This window comes from Anopheles ziemanni, chromosome 2, assembly GCF_943734765.1.
Source record: "Anopheles ziemanni chromosome 2, idAnoZiCoDA_A2_x.2, whole genome shotgun sequence".
Classification (NCBI taxonomy): Eukaryota; Metazoa; Arthropoda; class Insecta; order Diptera; family Culicidae; genus Anopheles; species Anopheles ziemanni.
This window is the reverse complement of record NC_080705.1, coordinates 9,912,931-9,929,250: the sequence shown is the minus strand read 5'-3', so window position 1 is coordinate 9,929,250 and position 16,320 is coordinate 9,912,931. Positions and strand designations below refer to the sequence as shown.

The 16,320-nt window shown below is 45.4% G+C and overlaps 4 protein-coding genes across 5 annotated transcripts; 2 read left to right on the top strand and 2 right to left on the bottom strand.

Moving 5' to 3' along the window:
* Window positions 1–95: 95 nt before the first annotated feature.
* Window positions 96–1,539, bottom strand: LOC131280952 (uncharacterized). Its single transcript, XM_058310198.1, has 2 exons — window positions 1,404–1,539; window positions 96–1,341 (listed from the first exon to the last, which is right to left on the bottom strand). The coding sequence occupies exons 1-2, from the start codon at window positions 1,478–1,480 to the stop codon at window positions 120–122; spliced, it is 1,299 nt and encodes a 432-aa protein (XP_058166181.1). The 5' UTR covers window positions 1,481–1,539; the 3' UTR covers window positions 96–119.
* Window positions 1,540–1,919: 380 nt separating this feature from the next.
* Window positions 1,920–3,629, top strand: LOC131288132 (inhibitor of growth protein 4). Of its 2 annotated transcripts, none has more exons than XM_058317254.1 (5): window positions 1,920–2,078; window positions 2,160–2,519; window positions 2,598–2,764; window positions 3,190–3,345; window positions 3,417–3,629. In XM_058317254.1, the coding sequence occupies exons 1-5, from the start codon at window positions 2,042–2,044 to the stop codon at window positions 3,516–3,518; spliced, it is 822 nt and encodes a 273-aa protein (XP_058173237.1). In that variant the 5' UTR covers window positions 1,920–2,041; the 3' UTR covers window positions 3,519–3,629. The 2 variants fall into 2 exon arrangements, with proteins under 2 accessions (XP_058173237.1, XP_058173230.1); XM_058317247.1 differs by having other exon boundaries at window positions 2,598–2,803.
* Window positions 3,630–4,172: 543 nt separating this feature from the next.
* Window positions 4,173–6,215, top strand: LOC131288375 (serine/threonine-protein kinase RIO3). The gene is made up of 2 exons (XM_058317508.1): window positions 4,173–5,760; window positions 5,833–6,215. Exons 1-2 carry the CDS (start codon window positions 4,306–4,308, stop codon window positions 6,208–6,210), a joined length of 1,833 nt encoding a protein of 610 aa, XP_058173491.1. The 5' UTR covers window positions 4,173–4,305; the 3' UTR covers window positions 6,211–6,215.
* A 580-nt stretch (window positions 6,216–6,795) lies between these two features.
* Window positions 6,796–10,154, bottom strand: LOC131281839 (zinc finger protein 227). Its single transcript, XM_058311195.1, has 4 exons — window positions 8,835–10,154; window positions 7,308–7,584; window positions 7,130–7,230; window positions 6,796–7,065 (listed from the first exon to the last, which is right to left on the bottom strand). Exons 1-4 carry the CDS (start codon window positions 10,152–10,154, stop codon window positions 6,796–6,798), a joined length of 1,968 nt encoding a protein of 655 aa, XP_058167178.1.
* Window positions 10,155–16,320: the final 6,166 nt, after the last annotated feature.

Genomic DNA, 16,320 nt, shown 5'->3' with positions numbered 1-16,320 from the left:
ACGTTATTTTCACTGGGAAATTGAGGATTTTGAAAACAGTTTTCATGCATTCTGTAAAAATTTAAATACTTTGATAAATGCACTTGGAATTTGATTTATTCTTCCGACACCATTTTACTTTAACGACACAATTCTTCTGGCGGCGGAACCGTTGGAATTCGTCCCAGCTGGAATTGATCTGTATTGAAGGCAGCTAACTGATCAGGCGTTAGTTCTTCCATTTTGCTGTACATCCTTTCTGATATAATTTGTCGGCTGGCGGACAGCGGGTCGGATGTTACAGTACCGAAGGCGCTTTTTCCATCCGATACTCCAAACGCAGGTAAACTAGCAGCGGGAGTGGGGAGAAACAAATTTTGTGATGAAGGGTTGGCCGGAGCGTTCGGCTGCATCGAAGCACCAAACTGTCCGAAAGAGGAAGCAGTTTGGGTGGGGCCAAAGGAAACGGAGTTGAACAACCCTGCGCCTTGCTGGGGTTGTGCTGCGACAGCCCCGAAGCCGGTTGCTGGAGTGGCCGCTGCTGCGCTGTTCCCAAAAATGTTTCCGCCACCGAAAGCTCCGCTTGCGTTTACCGGCTGCCCGAAGGCGTTGGTTGGTTGAGCTGGTTTTGCGAAGATACTACCTCCCACCGAAGGATTCGGTTGTGCGGTCACTGAGCCAAACAAGGGCGTAGCGGTTGCGGGTTGCTGCACACTACCGAATAGTCCACCACCAAGTACTGCAGGACCGCCGAAGATACTGTTGGTCGGTTGCGACGGCTGGGCCATTCCAAAAATATTGCCCTGAGTCTGGGAAGCTCCAGCTTTGGCAAATATGTTTCCGGCAGTGGAAGATGCTGTCGAACCAAAAATGTTACCGCCAGATTGGGCAGCTTGGCCAAATATCCCGCCAGTCGTACTGCCAGATGGATTTGTTCCGAAACTAGAACCGAACGCAGTACCACTGGTTGCTCCTCCGAAAATACTCGAAGTTGCACTGCTATTGGTGCCACTGGTATTGTTGGGTCCTATCGAGGCAAAGGGATTCGAGGGTACGCCGGTCTGTTTAGCGCTACTTTCCTGTTGATTGTACAGTTCCACCAGTGCGCCAAGGACCTCCCCGTTCATTGTCGTCAACAATTGGAGCTTCGTTTTGGCATCGTTTATCATCTGCGCCAGTTGCATCTGATGGGCTGGGATATTGTTCTGCGCTTTGGCCTCCAGGTATATCATGCGTATCTCTTCAAAGCTTTGATCTTCGATAAAGTTTGGAATACAAGTACGTTCTTTGAACGGGCCAAAGCACGATAAGGGCCACTGGTTTCCTTTGAGTGTCACTTCCACCTCGTTCTTTACTATTCCGCTGCAAGAAGCGAAGAAATTAGTGATGAAACCTAAGATGAATGAATAGTTTTGCTAACCAACCATATGTCTATGTGTTCGTTGTGACATTTTGAGCCAAATCGGCAATTATTGTTAAGAAAATACTGGCAAATAACCATTTTGTGTTGCTTTAGTTCGCAGAACGCTTCCGAAATGTATTTCACTGTTTACCAGATTGTCAGCTTGAATTATCGCTCCGTTGAAGCAAGTTTCAGTTGACATTTTAAACTTCTCACTATAAACGCAAACAGATTGGTGAAATAGTGATGGGGAAACTGAATCCCTATAAGGATTCGAATCTTTCGATTCAAATCATTGTGAGTCGATTCAAATAGTTCACGCTAAAATTAGAATCGAATCAAATCAAGTCCTAAACAAATTAAATCTGATTCGAATCCCAATTGAGTCAAACCTTTGGAATCCATCAAATTGAAGAACACGTAGAATCCATCAAATGGGATTTGAATCGTTAGAATCCGTCTAGGGATTGAATCTTCCTAATTCCGATTCTGCACATCACTATCACCGAAGTCGAGTTCGTCAATGGCGACTAGAAAGGAAAACAAAGCTAGCCAAAAAGGAAACAAACAACGAATCTGCATGCGTTCTACTGTTCGATACGGCATATAAGCGCTTCTAAAGACTAAACGGGGCCTCCGTGATCAAGTGAAATATATAAAATGACGTCAGCTTTGTACTTGGAGCATTATCTAGATGGTAACAACCAGCGGTCGCCATTGCTCCCAACAGTTGTGCGCTGATTATTCCTGATGTTTTTTCTCTCTACTTTGCTGCTAGGTTTGGAGCATCTACCGAACGAGCTGAAGCGTAACTTCACGCTGATGCGTGATCTGGATTCGCGTGCCCAGGTGCTGATGAAATCCATCGACGAGAAGGCGAACGAGTTTATGAAGTCGCTGGTCAACTCGAAGGAGAACTTTTCGGACGAGGTGAAGAAGGAAAAACTGCAAGCCATTCAGGATTTGTTCAACAAAGCGAAAGAGTACGGTGACGACAAGGTGCAGTTGGCGATACAGACGTACGAGCTGGTGGACAAGCACATTCGCCGGTTAGACTCCGATTTAGCACGATTTGAGGGTGAAATTCAAGACAAAACACTCAACGCCAGAGAAAAGTCCGAAGAGAACGTCACCAAGAGTGAGTGGAGCCCTTCTTCCCGGTGGTCCAGCAGGCGAATTTTATGTAATGTTTTTCTATTCTGTACCATTTCTGCAGAGGGTCGCAAAAAGGTTAAGGATGGTAAAAATGCGGCCAAAAAGAAACGTACACATTCGTCGGAAGATGAAGCCAGACCCGCTGGAAACGGAGGACCGTCAACGAGTGGAACAAACAGTGGCGCTACGAATTCGAATGGCAAGGGCAAAAACACGAAGAAGCAGAAGGTAAATCAAGAAAAAGAAGGTCGCAAAGGGCAAAATAAGGTAAACTCATTCTTTCATCATACCATCAACAAACCGTCGCACGATATCTTGCTGTGTAATAATTTCTTTCCATTACTGATGTTGATAACGTTGTATAGTTGTTTTAACCAGCTTGTAGTTAATTTAGTATGCGCTTACAAACTATGGTTACTTTGTTAGTTTCTCTTTTCCAATTATTAATATATTTGGTACCCTTTTGACGTTGTAGTGTGAGTAGTAAAAATAATCCATTTTATTTCGCTATCGGCGTATGGAACAAACGTAGCGCTTTTTTTCTACATTCATTTCATATCGCATGCATTACGTTCAGTTTAAGGTTGCCTTTGTTGCTCCGAGGTGTTACCGTCACAAATGGGCATCTGATTAAACGATATTGTATTTTACAGAAGAATGCCGAAAACGACGACAATGCCCAAGACGGTGGTCATTCTACTCCACATCCCAGCGACGTGCTCGACATGCCAGTGGATCCAAACGAGCCCACGTACTGCTTGTGTCACCAGGTGTCCTACGGCGAAATGATTGGCTGCGATAATCCGGATGTAAGTAGTGCACCTGTCTCCCGTCGGGTGCATATTACCGTATGCCTAACGATTCCTTTCCATTCTTTCAGTGTCCAATCGAGTGGTTCCATTTTGCGTGCGTTGGTCTGACGATAAAACCGAAAGGCAAATGGTTCTGCCCGAAATGTTCACAGGATCGCAAGAAAAAATAAGCCCGGTACTGTTGGCTGCCTCGTTTGTGTAAATTTTTAGGTTCATCAACAAAAGAACATTAAACATATGGTAGTTTTCTTCTGTATTTTAACATTTCCCTTTTCCCTTATTCACCTTATTATAGAACATAATAATTTTTTAACCTGCACCTGTGTGTCACTGTTGGATTATTTCATCACGACACCCTTTGTTCTACAGACAACTGTTTAGAAACATGTAAAGGGACACTATTTAAAATATATGTTTGTCACTAGAGATGTAGGAATTTAGAGGATTCACATAAAGGTGATTTGCGGAGGTATTTTACATTGTCGTAAACGGATGACTGAAGGACGAATTCAAACAAATGTTTATACGAAAAACAAAATAAATTTACTAGGATGGAAGTCCAAATCCATCTGTGGTTGACCTTCTACTGAATGTGTTTTTTTATAATTTTATAACCCACGTTATACAAGTCGTGTTTATCCAGAAATTTGCGTTTGAGCCTAAAAAAGGATCAAAGTTTTCCACCATACTTTTCACCATTTCCTACCACAACTAGAAGTTTGTTGAGCAACCTTGTCGCTTGACGTAACCTACCAAATCATGTTCTTGGTCAAGTGTCAACGAAAATAATTTTCCTTTTGACACAAGCAACAATAATAAATTGCTCGTGCTTGTGTACTTGCCTATTTCATCATATTTTGCATTTAGTTGGTCGTTTAGGTCTGAGTAATACGGTATTGCTCACCGAAATTAATCAGTCAGTAGTCTTTATTGAGTGTAGTGCGAAGCAAAGGAAACATGTCTTCCCCTTGGGCACCAGTAAAACCAGTCGAGACAGTGGATCTGCAAGAGATCATGTCCGAGGAGTACGCACGTGAGTTACAGACGAAAGAAAATTCCCTAGTAGGAATTGATACTGGCCCGCGCATACAGAAGCCGGTACAAGCAGTTTCGAAGCCGTCTCCATCGAAGAGCACACCACCGCCATCGGCGGTGGCTGATTCGTTTGAGGAACCGGTGGCCGGTTGTTCCCGTGCGATCGATCCCGGGAAACATCCGGATACGATTCCCGCCGACATTCTGCGAGCGATCGAGGAAGCGGACCAGCAAGAACTCGACTCCGATGCGGTCATAGCGCAAATGCTACAGGCACAGTTCGATGCCGAGTACGATGCGCAGATCAAACGTGAAGAGAACCACCGAAACAAGGATTCCAAGGTGAAGGTGTCGTATAAGAACTACCGTGTGATCCCGGAGGAGCTGCTCTACGAGGAACCGGAGGACGTACCGATCGAACCAAAGTCGGACTGGGATCGGTTCGAGACGAACGAAAAAGAGCAGAAGCTTCTCCCGCGTACCGGGTTCCGGCTGAACGAGGAAGGTGAGATGGTGACGAAGCACAATCTCGACATCAGCGGTAGGAGTAACGCCTGCAAGGTAATGTCCTTTCCGCCGGAATTTTCAACCGGCGATGCGGCCGGTTTCGATATGAAGCTTTCGAACAAGGTCTACAACCAGCTAAAGTCCCACTCAAAGAAGTCGGTTAAAAAGCAGCATAAGGCGCAGGATCGGAAGGAACACATTGCCACCGCCGAGATGGGTCTGGACGAACCGACTCGGTTGATTCTGTACAAGTGGATCAACAACCAGCTGCTCGAGTCGATCGATGGTGTGATCTCGACTGGCAAGGAAGCGATCATACTACACGCCGAAACGGACCCGTCCAACCCGAACATCGAGGAGGGCGAGCCTGCTCCACCGCGAGAGGTTGCCATCAAGGTGTTCAGTACGACGCTGAACGAGTTCAAGCAGCGAGATCGATACATTAAGGACGATTTTCGGTTCGCGGGGCGCTTTTCGAAGCAAAATGCTCGAACGGTCATTAACATGTGGGCCGAGAAGGAGCTACGCAACCTGAACCGCATCAAGCGCGTCGGCATAGCCTGTCCGGAGATTGTAGCACTGAAGAAGAACGTGCTGGTTATGTCGTTTATCGGCGACAACATGATCCCCGCCCCAAAGCTCAAGGAGGCTGTGTTATCGGAAGCACAACTCATTGTGGCCTACGAAGAGATCGTTCAAATCATGCACAAGCTGTACAAGGAGGCCCGGCTCGTGCATGCCGATCTGTCCGAGTACAACATCCTTTGGCACGATGAGCGCTGTTGGATTATCGATGTGGCGCAATCGGTAGAGCCAGGTCATCCTGGTGCCCTTGAGTTCCTCATGCGAGATTGCAATAACATAAGCAGCGTAAGTCATTTTCCATGCGGTCTTGGATGGTTCCCTCTTTATTATTGTACCTTTTTCCTTTCCATGTTGTAGTTTTTCACCAAACGTGGCGTGCACGGTGTGAAAAGCAAGGAAGATCTATTCTTCGAGATCACCGGACTTGACCCGCTGTCCCATAACGCCACCATCCTCGAGCGGATTCACATGAAGGGTGAACCGGCGCACATCGTGTCTGGTATCGATGACGCAACGCCGGATCAATTTAAGCCGATGGAGTATCCGTTCGAGTACGCCTGGCAAAAGGTGGAGTTGAGTAAAGGGAAGCGAAAATCGCAGGCTGGTGGGTCGCAGCCGGGAACCTCCTCTTCGCACGACCAGCAGCGTCCCTGCCGGACCAAGTCCGAATCGAGTGGTAGTTGCGCGTCGGATGTGGAGGTTGCGCTGAAGGAGGAAGCCGTTGCCGTTGCTTAAATTAATGTCCTATTCGAGTGCCGAGGTGTAGGAATGGGTGCAACTTTGCACGGCAGTATCATCCAGAGTGTAACAATAGTCATCGGGTATGAAACGGTGATAATATTTAATAACTGTCTACAAAGGATTCGTTTATGGAAAATATAAGCGTCTTTGTTGATAACGCATGAGAACAGATTATTTTGTTTGATGAATCTACGCAAAGTTTGACTGGCCGTTGGGAGACATCAAAACAGTATGGAAATGCATTTAAAACAATCATGACAAAATTATCCATAACAAAAACAATATGGGAGTACATCTTTATTCGATTGATTTAATTATTTAGCTACATACATCTCTCTTTTATTTCGACATCGCAAAGCATGTAAATAATTTAGTTAATCTACAATTCGCTATCTTCATCCGATAGAATATCACTTGTATTCGGTGAGACCATCCTGTGACGAGCATTTCTACTTCTTGGCGTAACGGTCGTCTTCGGTCATGCCAGGCCCATGTAGGGCTTACTAGACTTTGTCCCTTTGTGTATGTTGATATTCAGTCCTCTCGTACAGGGGTGGGTGCAGTCTCGGTTGGGCTAAATCAAACAAATTCGGAATCGGGCGGTTTGAACTGACACTTTTTCGCGTGCGTACGCATGTTGCTCGACTGAGTGAAGCTTTGGCCACAGTTCGGGTGCGGACACTTGTACGGTTTGTAGCCGGTGTGATAGTTGAGGTGCGTCTTAAGGTGATGCTTTTTGGTGAACGCCTTCGGGCAGATGGGACACGCGAACGGCTTGATGCCCGAGTGCAGCCGATGGTGCAGGGTCATGTTGCTGCGATCGGCAAAGCTTTTGCCACAGACGGAACACTACACATTGTGAGAGTAAAGAAGATTAAGTTGTGCTCAGCGAGATTCACCTCATTTATCGTACCTGATAAGGTTTCTCCCCGGAGTGAGTCCGTAGATGCTGCTTGAGGAGCATTTTCCGGGAAAATCGCTTTCCACATTCGTTGCACTTGTGTGGTTTAACACCTAGTTATGGGAAGGTAAATAGTACGCCAGGTAAGAACGTGAGATTGAAGGACATTTCAATTCCTCGCAATACATACCGGTATGTATACGGACGTGCATATTGAACGCCACGCGTTGGTTGAAGGACTTTGGACAGTGCGGGCACGAATATTCCTTCTTGTTGCGGTGGATCTTGAGGTGACTGCTGAGGTAGCCCTTGTCGTTGAACATTTTGCCACACTCCGGGCACTTGGCCGCAAACTCCTTGGTGCCCCGGTGGACCGAGACGTGGTATTTGTAGTTGCGCAACTGGGAGAATCCTTTGCCACACTCCTCACACTCGAAGCGGGGCGTCTTGTGGCTTTTTTCGTGCGTCTGAGCAGGAAATCGGGGAAGCAAATGAGATTTTTGTTAAACTTAACATAACATTTTTTCAGCATTGTTTTGTTAACTATAAAGGGCTAAAGTTTGCCTACAGGGTTTGTGATGCTTGTCCAACGGTTTTACTGTTATTCTATTGGGAATTTATTTGGTATTAAACGTTTTGCCGATCCTATGTTGGAAAAAAATAAACTTCATTTACAATTTTGTGCCGGTCAATGTCCAAAGTGGACTGAGTATTTGTCGCTGTTTTCTCGAATATTGAATGTGAGATTTATAGCACGATAAGAGTATATTCTTTTAATTGTAAAACCATCGCTCGAATGTGTAACATTTTCATTCTGTGATGCCGTAAAATTGTTTTACTCTACTACATAATAAAAACCAATTGTTGTAAAAAGTATCAAGTTGTTTAAATCACCATTAAATATTTTCATCCAAAGCTACAGAATGCAAATTACTATGCACCTGATCAAATATTACTACATAAAATGTTTTTATATCCCAACAATTTCAAAGAACAGTTGCAAAATTAAGATGAGCAAACATTTTTTTTAATTTATGCGAATTGTCTATCGTTTGCAACAATGTATTGAAAGGATATGGAACTGAAATATATTTGATGCCCACAATAGAATGCATAACTTTTTCTAATTCATTCCTATCTCGACCTGATGAAATAATTATTCATCAAAAATATTAGTTTTTCTGTTTTTCTGTTTTTCTAGGCTGTTTCACTTTGCGAAGGAATCTACCACCAATATGTAGATTATTTACATATTTCCGTCGCACTGTTTTCCGACGGCAAATTGAACATTTGTTAAGATTTCATTTTGAGGTGCTTGAAACCTCGCAGTAAAACCGATTAGAATCCTCTAACGAAAAATGCTTCCTAAGGATATTTATTATGTTAAAAATATATTATACCACAAAATTAAATTGCTGTTTTAAGCTTCTACAAGAATACAAGGACTTTTTTTATTGTGAGTTGCAGATAAAATAATCAAAAGTTTTAGATAAGCTGATAAAAGAATAGTGAAAATTGGAACTCAAGCGTCTTCTAAGGCTTTTTATGTAGAGTTTTTGATTAGTATGGTGTTATACTTTTCATGGTTTCTATATTATTCAATCAATATGAGCAATTCATGATTTTTATGAATAATTTTACCACAAACGTAAAAATATAAATCGAACTTTAATTCACGAACTCATGCTTAGACAAACGAGTTGCCTGTTTCTCTTACCATGAGCGTATCCTGATTGCCGAAAATTTTATCGCAGATCGCACACTGGTAGGAGCAATCCGGGAACATGAGTGAGCAGAGTGGCCCCCCGCCCGGACCGCTTCCACCGGCCACTCCCGGCTCGTGGTGATGGTGCAGGTGGTGATGGTGGTGATGATGGTGCAGTGGGTGAGTGTGTAGCATCAGTTCGTCCGCCTTCGAGTCCTTACCACCGTCGGAGGTGGCCTCTGTCGTGCCACCGTCGGAAGCTTCATCCGCACTCGTGCCACCTCCGTGCGCTTCGAAGATGCTGTTCTGGTTTTCGTCGCTCTTCGGCTGCAGCTGGTAGAAGCTGCTGAAGAGTGCGGCACTGGCGGTGGCGAGCGGTCCGGGGCCAGTTCCGGCCAGCAGGGCCGCTGCCGAAAGGCCGGCGGAACGTGCTGAATGATGCTGCTGGTGGTGGTGCTGTTGCTGCTGCACTTGTAACGAGGCGATCGCCGGCGACGAGAGTAGGGCGGCGGGAGATGGCGTTTGTGCCAAGAGGCGCTGCTGATTATGCTGCGTGTAGTGGACGGAGGAGACGGTGGCTGCTGCCACGGCTGACGCGTACGCATTGAACAGCCCGACCGGATAGGGATAATTGATAGATAATCTGTTTCGTTCAATTACACTATTATTAGCGTACGCGCTTAGCACCACTTTTCTCTCGACTTCCGCTCGGACGAGCGATGCCGCGGAGGTGGCCGAGATGGGGGATGTACCGGGCGATGAGGTGGTCAGGCCGAGCCCGTCTTCAGGCCCGCCGGCGCTGACGTTCGCGGTGGAGTGTCTTAGGCCGCTGGTACTACAGGAGGGTCCACCGACGGGGCCGCCGGTGATGGTGAGCTTCGGATCGAACATGAGCGGACCCCGGGAGCACCAGGGATTGTCCAGGACGCGGTTCAGCGGTCTCCCGACCAGGAGCGGTGAGGCGGGCGGAGGAGTGGTCACCATCGGCGGCGTTGTTCCGGTTTCGGTGGCGCGTGGAAGAGCCCGGGGAACGTTCTTCGTCACCGTCGCCGGACAGGCGGAAGTACGATACCGAGCGACACCGGTGACATTATTGTTGCCCGACTGTTGGGACGTCGCCGGTGCTTGGACGATCTTGATGCTCGTCTTCACCGTGAGATCTACCTTCTGCTCGAGCAGATCGCTGGGGCTGGGGTGGTGCGCGTGGGACGCTGCCGAGGGCGAACCACCGTCGGCCGGCTTCAGCAGGATGCGCTCGATGCTGAAATTGGTGTGCTTCTTCGGCAGCAGGTTTAGGTCACTCATCTTGCTGCGGCTATCACTAAATCCCATACTGGGTGCGGACAGGTGTTCGACGCACTATTAAACAATATCAACATGAGCAATATTCACTAAGCATTTAAAATTGCAATTTATTTATTTTTCACTTCACAGTTTGTTAACACAATTTTCCAAAAATTAAACAATCACAATCACCCCAAATGTTGTACGCGTAATAATTCTTTCACTCACGGCACGAAACAAAACGAAAGACTCACATGCTACGGAAAGCGACGAACCCGACGGAATAAAATGTGTGATAAACTGTTCGCACGAATCTTTTAATCAGCCTGGCCGTCTCCGTGGCCACCGGGAAGGACCGATAGCGAACAGTGGACACAGGACACAGGCTCCACCGCACCGTCCGTTCTAATTCTCCTTCGCTTCGTACACTGGTTCCACGACCTAAAGCACGGACACAGGAGCGTACGCGCTCGCGCCCAACCATTAACGTCAGTTTACTTAGATAAACTGTTTGATTAGGCGCGTCCGAATCATCTGTTAGCCCAGGACGGGTCGCTTCTTCGGAACTACACACGCGCGACCACCCGACTTGTGCGCGCTCGGTTGACTGTGCGCGCGGTTTGTTGTGATTTTGTAGCGGAGTTGTCGTCCTCCATTCGGCGGGACGATGCTCGCGCTGGCGTGCTCTGTCTTTCGTACGCCGGGAGATTATTGCTTTGCCTCGCTCGGTCGCGGGATGCTGTGCTGCTTCTTCCGTTTTGCGCCCCCAGGGCTGGTCGCACGCGGACATCAAATGTGTCGCGAAGGAAGACACGTCCGGCGATCGGCGCTTCGGCACCGTATGAATCTCACACCTTTACCATTTTATTTTGAATTTGCAAAAGGTAACATGTATTGAGATATTGTGATTTATATTGTTTTTCAAAGGAAGAGTTTTTATCGGTTAAGTAATTTTAAGAATTTAATTTAGTAAATTGTAGAACATGGTAATTTGATTTTTGCATTTTACCTTCTTTGCCAAGATTATAATGTCACAGTTTTGCCCGGGCAGTTTTTGTCGCCTGTTTTGTTTCTATTTACGTTGTGCGACGTTGATTCTAAGTGCACTTGGTTCAAAAACACGACATTTCATGTTTGCACATTTTAACTCATTCAAAATTTAACAGTATTGATCTAAATCACAAAAAAATCTCAAAAAACACCGAGACTGTGAAGGGGTTAATTTCAGCCAGTTTCTTTTTTGTAGCCTTTTTGAATCTTCTATCTTCTTTTCGAGCAGACAATTATACGACTTTAGCTATTTTTATATGCACATTCTAAGGAATGCTTTATTTAAGAATGATTCATTTTTATCTTGTCTTGTATTTGTCGGACATATGTATTTTTCATTGCGGGTAGTTTATATGTGCCTATCTCACCCCTCTGGGGCGGTAGGTTAAGATCAGCCTGTCGATCTTCTTCGCCAACCTTTCTGAAGTGATGTCCCATCCGATGCGTTTGTCATTTTCTCACCTGACCACGCCGTGGACATCGAAGCGCGCGAACGAGCGAGAAAGAAGCGAACAGCAGCAGCAGCAGCATCCTCCAGCGATCGAGCGGGCCTCCGGATTGGATGATACGCGCGGACGCGGTGGCTCGCGATCGGCTTCGGGCCGTCGTCGTTCGGGCGATCGGGTATACGCGACGCAGCCCGCGAGTCGTTTTGTCTTGCGTGATCGTGAGTCGCGCGAGCTGCGGCATTTCCAGCTGATAACGCCGAAGACAAGCCTTCCGCTCCTAGATCTTTCCCGGATGCCTGCATACCCTCGCGTCTGCATTGGAAGAAGTGTTGCGTGTGTCCATTCTGACGGTTTGGAGTAGGTTTGCGTAGGCGATCGTTCCGGCCGTGTCAGTGCGATCGCGTTCGTTGGCTCGCGGTGTTGCGCTTTGGACCATTCTTCGATGATGGTGATGATGACGATTTTATTTCATTCAACCTTTCGATAAGCGACCACCGGAGGACGGAATGAAGAGGCAAAGAATGGCCACACCAGGTATCAGAACATGGTGTTAGCCGTCGGTCGATCGAGTTGGCGACGGCGGTGGTTGATGGGGCCGATGATGACGATGCTGACGATGCTGATGATGGTGATGAGGATGATGGGTGATCTTTACTGTCCGCTCGCTTGTGGCCGGCTCGTGGCGTGTGCCTGTCCCATTCGCGATCGAAAATCAAACCCAATCGATCGCTAGGAACCTTCGCCGGGGGAGGGGGCCTGCGGTGGAAGGATTTGTTGACCATTTCTCGTCGACGCTTTATCGACCGCCGGACCGACCACACGTACTACGTGGGTTTTATGGGATTTGCTTTTATTTTTTCGGATATCGCACAACGCGACATATTCGTTGGCTCTTGCTTCAATTTTTTCTTTCTTTTCCTCCTTCATCAACCGCAACTCACCCCAAAGACCAGCTTTGCATATTTTCATTGATCTATGATCTCATTTTGACGTTATAATTTTCCTCCCCAAAAACTTGTCGCGCTTTGTGTGCCGCGAAACCGTGCCCGTTTGCGTTGTCTCGTCGTTGCGTGGCATGGCGTGGCAGGATGGTGTGCTTTCTTCGAGTGACATTTGAAGTGGTATGCGAGCAAAGTTATAACTATAGATAAAAGGAAAATAAAATAAATAAAAAAATATATATATACACACTGACGAGCCCGAACGTGGCCACACAATTGAATGCCCGCGTCGTAAAAATTTATGTCACATATTTTTACGCTCCTTTTTTTCTTTCTTTAAACCAAACAAGAATAATCATCTGCCTTTTCGGTGATGGGAATAGAGCGAAAAAGGCTAACCATGTCTCATCAGGTTCAATGTCTTCATAATCAATGCAAGCAAGTAGGAAAAAAAGAAACAAGATTTATTTTATAATATTGAATGTAGAACGATGTTCAACAGTTTCAAACCAGACACGAAAAATAAAAAGAAAGAATAGAAAAATACAAAATCAATTGCCAAGCTACGGGTTACAAAAAAAAAAAAAACCAAAAGCTAATACAAGCTAACAGCATGCATGCATGGCCACGGAATGCACATCATATTTATTGACAGTTTCGGAATGATGGCCATATTAAATTCCTATTTAAAAATCCATTAAAAGAAACGGCCCGGAATGCGTTTGCCTGCCCCGACACGGCTGCTTGCGGCTCGGCCTAATGAAATGATAACTGTGCAACTGGTTATACGATAGCCCACGGGCAGCACCGGCGGGAGCATAAAACATAACGATCGCTATAAATTTGTGATAAGCCACCATTACGCGGCCTCCCGGGCGACGTAACTGAGAAGGAACATTTTTCACACTTTCCGCGCTATTAAAATGTTACTGAAACTGAAGCTCGCTGTTTAACCGCCCTGTCTCGTTTGGCTTTTGCGCCTCCGTGTGAAACGTTTAACAAATTGATTTTTCATGTTTTGTTTTGTATATTCTAAATTGGCGAAATATTTATTTTAAATTTGTTTAGCTGTGACAAAGAAAGATATCCACCAATTTCATGCGTGAGTGTATGTGGCGGGAAAAACTTGTCCCGCAAAAAAAAAACAAACGGATTCATGTTAATTTTCCTCACAGCGGTGGATTTCCTGTGGACGTGAAAAATGGTATTGTTCTCCTGTTAGCTTCGTGCATTTTGATTATCTTTAATACAACCCGAATGCAAATCTCACCACCGCAAGCATCAGCTGCGAAGCGATAGACATTTTTCACCAGTTTACGAGACATTTGGCTGGTAGCTATGTTAGCGCTATTTGTATCCAACCACCGATTGATAACAGCATGCCATGGATGGTGGAAAAACACCGACCGTTATTCGATACCTTTCATAGAGGAAAGGAACTCGATTAATTATGTTTGATTTTTGTTTTGTAAATTTGTTTTCCATGTGTGTGCCTGTGCTTGTCGAAGGCTAATTTGTATATCTAGTAGCTAAACATAATTTATTGATCGATGAATGGTAGCCTTTTTCGCGCCTGACGCTCACGCTCGATCGAATGTCAACCGATTGGAATTCGTAATCAACCTTGCGGTTCGCGCGGGATCGAACCGGCGGGTCAACTCACCAAGTTCCGCCGGCAGCCACCACAATCCGCGCGGTGTCAAAGGATTAGGCCTAGGGACACTTTTCACCGCAAAATGTGAAGGATCAGTTTTCCTCGCGCCCGACCGTTGGCAGTTTGGATTTGTTTAAAAATACCATTTGCATTCACTAGCGGAACTAGGGGTGGTGGATGGGTTTCTGGGAGCGATTTGGGCTGGATCTTGCCACCACCGTGTTTGCCACCGTGTTGGTAGGGAGGATCCAGGAATGTGTTTCACCTGCAAAAGCGACTTCGAGCGAAGAGCCACAAAAACACACACACAAATTAGCTGGCCAGATGACGGGATGAGGAATGTATCGTATTTCACAGTCGACGGAGCGCGAAAACGAAACCCACATTCCGGACGCCACACACGAGATAATATAAAAAAAGACAACCGATGCGATTGTACTTCCCGAAATAAAAAAAAACCCGCCGGTAGAAGAAGGTGCCCCGGTCAACTGTAAGGGGCGGACGGGCACGATGTTAATGAAACAATTTTTGTCACCTTTCCTTTCAGGCCGCATTGCCCTGACCTATTGACGGGCCCGGTCCCATCGGTCCCCGGATGCCTGCGTGCGGCCAATCGGGCGCGGGCTAACAAATCTCTGGCCCTGTTGTTCCGAGAGGCCGACGGCGTAACGGAGCGGCTTTCACTTTCCTGCCAAATGACGACTAAATTAGGGATGTCCGCACCGGGAGCTGCCGGTGCCGTATAGTTTTACTGCCCGGCCGCGTGGATTAATTTGTTTCTTTCATCACGTGTTGCACGCCCAACCAGCGTTCGGGCCGAATTTGCGAAAAGTGTCAATCGCGACAACAGTGGACAGTTTTCGAGATCGGAAACAATTGTTACCATTGTTCCGACTAGTTCCAGAAGGGGCGGTCGATAGTTTAAGTGTGGTGTTATAAAGTGCGAAATATGTTTTTGGCATCTGCAAATATGTTGCGATCTGTCTATCGCCTATTGGAGGACGCAAAAAGCGAGCTTTGTGGAGAGTTTTCACTTGATGGTGCCAAAAAACCATGCATCTAATGAATGAATTATGCCAAAGCTTTATTTTGGGAAACGATGACAAGGTTGTTGTTGTATGCTACAAATATATCATCTTAAGTTCGCTGAAAAATAAATCAGTGTGCCTCGCAAGTTCCATAAGAGGAGCTATACTTTTTTCGTAATAGGTACATGACCGCCAAATATAAAGAAAAAAGATTATTTTATCGTGTATTATACCAGTTGTTCTTTATATAAGACCCAACATTATTGAATTCAACTTTTACAACACCTTTGTGCGACGTGCATACCAAACAAAAATCAAGTGTCAATGACTCCATGTCAGCGCTAAACAGAAAAAGGTGGCGTTATTTCATTTTTTGTTGTTGTCAAGATTATAGATTTTCTTTAAAATAACCTAACAAATGTTTTATTAGTCGATGTATTTAAAAAGTCTGACGATAAAAAATTGAAAAATGCTTTAAAGCATAACTTTCGTGCGATTCAAACGATTTCACAAAAAGCGACGAACCTCAAATAGCATACGTGGAAATATTTCAGATAGGTATAAATTTCCCTCTTGAACAATCTTTGTGACTCGACTACCCTAAAAATTGCAAAAATCATTAAAGCTCTTAAAATATGTAATATAAAAATAATTGAAATACATTTTTTTCTTATTAATGATCCTGAAAGTCTGTACAATCTCAAATTATCTAGCAACAAGGGGGCATAATTTTTCTACTTCATTACATCAGGATCTAACTTTATTTCATAAAGGCATGCTTCATTAGAATTCTTCTTTTCGATTCTATGGAATGAGATGCGTAACAAAGTTCTTTGCGAAGTTTCCGACGATTTCAATTAATCGTTTGCGAAATAACCTGCTTTTGGTTTATCTAAGACGCTTTTTCTCCTGTCAGTTCGCGTTTCCTTGCCCGTCGCAAATGACAACATGTTATCCTTCAAGATTACGATAGATTTTTGAGTGTCCCGCAGATAAGATATTTCTTTCGCGTCCAATAATTTCGCAAACCTATAGCAAACGTAAGCTGGCCCTCGTCTAGTGGTGATCTAAATTTCATGCCAAACCCCCTCA

What these genes read in the sequence shown, in the direction of transcription:
- LOC131280952 (XM_058310198.1), bottom strand. Translation starts at nt 1,480, where the DNA reads ATGGTTATTTGCCAGTATTTTCTTAACAATAATTGCCGATTTGGCTCA. An exon ending in AACGAACACATAGACATATG is followed by an intron (nt 1,342 to 1,403) that starts GTTGGTTAGCAA and finishes CGCTTCTTGCAG; the next exon opens with CGGAATAGTAAAGAACGAGG.
- LOC131288132 (XM_058317247.1), top strand. Translation starts at nt 2,042, where the DNA reads ATGACGTCAGCTTTGTACTTGGAGCATTATCTAGATG. An exon ending in CTTGGAGCATTATCTAGATG is followed by an intron (nt 2,079 to 2,159) that starts GTAACAACCAGC and finishes CTTTGCTGCTAG; the next exon opens with GTTTGGAGCATCTACCGAAC. An exon ending in TTGGCTGCGATAATCCGGAT is followed by an intron (nt 3,346 to 3,416) that starts GTAAGTAGTGCA and finishes CCATTCTTTCAG; the next exon opens with TGTCCAATCGAGTGGTTCCA.
- LOC131288375 (XM_058317508.1), top strand. Translation starts at nt 4,306, where the DNA reads ATGTCTTCCCCTTGGGCACCAGTAAAACCAGTCGAGACAGTGGATCTG. An exon ending in ATTGCAATAACATAAGCAGC is followed by an intron (nt 5,761 to 5,832) that starts GTAAGTCATTTT and finishes TCCATGTTGTAG; the next exon opens with TTTTTCACCAAACGTGGCGT.
- LOC131281839 (XM_058311195.1), bottom strand. Translation starts at nt 10,154, where the DNA reads ATGGGATTTAGTGATAGCCGCAGCAAGATGAGTGACCTAAACCTGCTG. An exon ending in GCAATCAGGATACGCTCATG is followed by an intron (nt 7,585 to 8,834) that starts GTAAGAGAAACA and finishes TTTCCTGCTCAG; the next exon opens with ACGCACGAAAAAAGCCACAA. An exon ending in CCGGGGAGAAACCTTATCAG is followed by an intron (nt 7,066 to 7,129) that starts GTACGATAAATG and finishes CACAATGTGTAG; the next exon opens with TGTTCCGTCTGTGGCAAAAG.